At 50.5% G+C, this 2,939-nt stretch overlaps 1 protein-coding gene across 1 annotated transcript in view; it reads left to right on the top strand.

The window, feature by feature from the left end:
* The window catches only part of LOC106537353 (ras-related protein Rab-40C), a gene marked incomplete at its 5' end in the record, with an annotated part of 10,397 nt that extends 7,464 nt beyond the window's left edge, over positions 1-2,933 (top strand). Inside the window, 4 exon segments of the mRNA XM_014034733.1 lie at positions 372-432; positions 508-585; positions 1,007-1,229; positions 1,311-2,933. Coding sequence (XP_013890187.1) covers positions 372-432; positions 508-585; positions 1,007-1,229; positions 1,311-1,585 — 637 coding nt within the window.
* Positions 2,934-2,939: the final 6 nt, after the last annotated feature.

Here is a 2,939-nt window from a genome sequence, read left to right on the forward strand (position 1 = left end):
TTGTATCTCAGGTGTTTGTTGTATCTCAGGTGTTTGTATCTCAGGTGTTTGTTGTATCTCAGGTGTTTGTATCTCAGGTGTTTGTATCTCAGGTGTTTGGTGTATCTCAGGTGTTTGCTGTAACTCATGTGTTTGCTGTATCTCAGGTGTTTGCTGTAACTCAGGTGTTTGCTGTAACTCAGGTGTTTGGTGTAACTCAGGTGTTTGGTGTATCTCAGGTGTTTGGTGTATCTCAGGTGTTTGGTGTATCTCAGGTGTTTGATGTAACTCAGGTGTTTGCTGTAACTCAGGTGTAATGTCCGTTGGATTAATGCTCTATCTTAGGCTTTGGGTTTTGTTCTGCAGATCATCTTTTGATCTTGTCTCTACAGGGACACCTCTGGTCAGGGCAGGTTTTGTACCATCTTCCGCTCATATTCCCGTGGAGCTCAGGTGAGCACTAACACCTGCACAGAATACCCAGATGTTACAAACTACCTGTTTCTGAGGGACTTGGTCTATCCTCAGGGCATCCTACTAGTGTATGACATCACTAACCGTTGGTCCTTCGATGGAATCGACAGGTGGATCAGGGAGATCGATGAGGTGAGTCAGATCACTTTAATTAACCTAACATGTCTTAATATTCTCAGTCATCCAGGTTCTATCAAATCAAACAGAAACAAAACATCTGGACTTGGATTCTCAAGTCAAAGGCTATCCTGGTGTGCAGAGCTCCAGCTCTGAGRTCCATCTGCAAACACATGAAGACTAGGCTGGAGCCAGTCGTCCTTCACACTGGAGGCTTGTTAGCCTTCATAGCCTCTTTAGCCTCATTGGCTTTGTTAGCCTCATTAGCCATGTTAGCCTAGTTAGCCTCATTAGGCTCATTAGCCTTGTTAGCCTTGTTAGCCTTGTTTTAGTCACATGTCTGATGTGTCTGACTGGTAATTTTTCTTCTTCTCTCAGCGTGTCATTCTTCAAGGTTAAATTTTCAGGTCAGTCATGTGATCTACTTTTTTCCCAGCATGCTCCAGGTGTGCCTCGGATCCTCGTGGGCAACCGTCTCCACCTGGCCTTCAAACGCCAGGTGCCCACGGAGCAGGCCAGAGCGTACGCCGAGAAGAACGCCATGACCTTCTTCGAGGTGAGCCCGCTCTGCAACTTCAACGTGATCGAGTCGTTCACGGAGCTGTCCCGCATCGTGCTCATGAGGCACGGCATGGAGAAGTTCTGGAGGCCCAACAGAGGTGGGTGGAGCCACACTAACTCACAGCGTCTGACCTCGGGGCCMAGGTGTCTCCTGACTTGTCCCCGTGTGTCCTCTGCAGTCTTCAGCCTGCAGGACCTGTGCTGCCGGGCCATCGTGTCCTGCACRCCGGTCCACCTCATCGACAAGCTGCCGCTGCCCGTGGCCATCAAGTCCCACCTCAAGTCCTTCTCCATGGCCAACGGCATGAACGCCGTCATGATGCACGGACGCTCCTACTCGCTGGCCAACCCGGCCGGAGGCTCCAAGGCCAACAGCCTGAAGCGCTCCAAGTCCATCCGTCCCCCTCAGAGTCCGCCTCAGAACTGCACCCGGTCCAACTGTAAGATCTCCTAACCTCTGCCTCGTACAGGAAGGAGGCGGAGCTTCTGCACTTCAACACTTCTTATCAAGTCCCTGCAGACTCCAGAGGTTCACACTTCATCCACTCACTGATGGTAGTACGCTACATGTAGGAGGGGGCTGACGGAGGCGGGGCTGACGGAGGCGGGGCTGACGGAGGCGGGGCTGCTGTGCACCGGCGCCACCATCTCTGACCACCATCAGCAGGCAAGGTGGGTGAAGTGTCTTGCCCAAGGACACGACTGAGACAGATGGGATGGGGGATTGAACCGKCAACCMTCCGGTTACAGGACGACTCCCCTAACCATCACCACCCAGATGAGGATGGGGCGGGGCTTCAGAGTACAGCTGCATACATTTCCTCACTGCAACCATCTGCTCTGGAAGCTCCGCCCACTGTGGGAGGAGTAACTACATGTACAGACTCACATTTCATCAGCGCCATCACCTCAGAGTGTTGTTCACGCCCACACACAGGCCACGCCCACACACRGGCCACGCMCACAGCCTCGCCACCCCATCTTCTTCTCTTCCTTTTGGTCAATCAGCTAAAGTTTTCAACACTAAGAACCATCAGACCAGCTGAACCAGACCTGAACCAGGTCAGTCCTGACACCCTGACAGACCCCCTGAACCAGACCTGAACCAGGTCTCAGATCCAAACTGCTATCACACCAGTTTGGACTCAAACTGAGTCCATGTTGGTAAACCTGGACCTGCAGAACCACGCAGGTCCAGATTCTGCTGAGCTCTATGTTCTCCTGCAGAGGTGCTTGTTGCCATGGAAACCAGGCAGACCTGGTCTGTTTATGGTGGTCTGGTCTCTGGAGCACATGAAGCTCAGATCTACACTTCCTGCAGGGTTTTCTCCAGATGAAGGTTCATCATGTGGTCATAAATCAGCTGTTTGCTCAGGAGCTTCTCTTCATTGACCCTGATCAGTTTGTCAGTCTGTACCCCCCCCCCCCCTGTGGAGCTGAACCTGGCCAGGTAAGTCACAGGTGTGGTCCAACTGCAGCTCAGCAGGTGTTTACTCTGTCATCCTGCTGACCCTAACATGAACCATGTCTCCTGGTGATCACCGAGGAAAACAATACCTGCTTATCTCAGGAAAACCATCCATTAATTAACTCATTATCTAAAAAAACCATCGACAAATTAACTCATTATCCCAAAAAACCATCGACAAATTAACTCGTTATCTTAAAAAACCATCGACAAATTAACTCGTTATCCCAAAAAACCATCGACAAATTAACTCGTTATCCCAAAAAACCATCGACAAATTAACTCGTTATCCCAAAAAACCATCGACAAATTAACTCGTTATCCCAAAAAACCATCGACA

Source organism: Austrofundulus limnaeus, unplaced genomic scaffold, assembly GCF_001266775.1.
Source record: "Austrofundulus limnaeus strain Quisiro unplaced genomic scaffold, Austrofundulus_limnaeus-1.0 Scaffold2263, whole genome shotgun sequence".
Taxonomy (NCBI): Eukaryota; Metazoa; Chordata; class Actinopteri; order Cyprinodontiformes; family Rivulidae; genus Austrofundulus; species Austrofundulus limnaeus.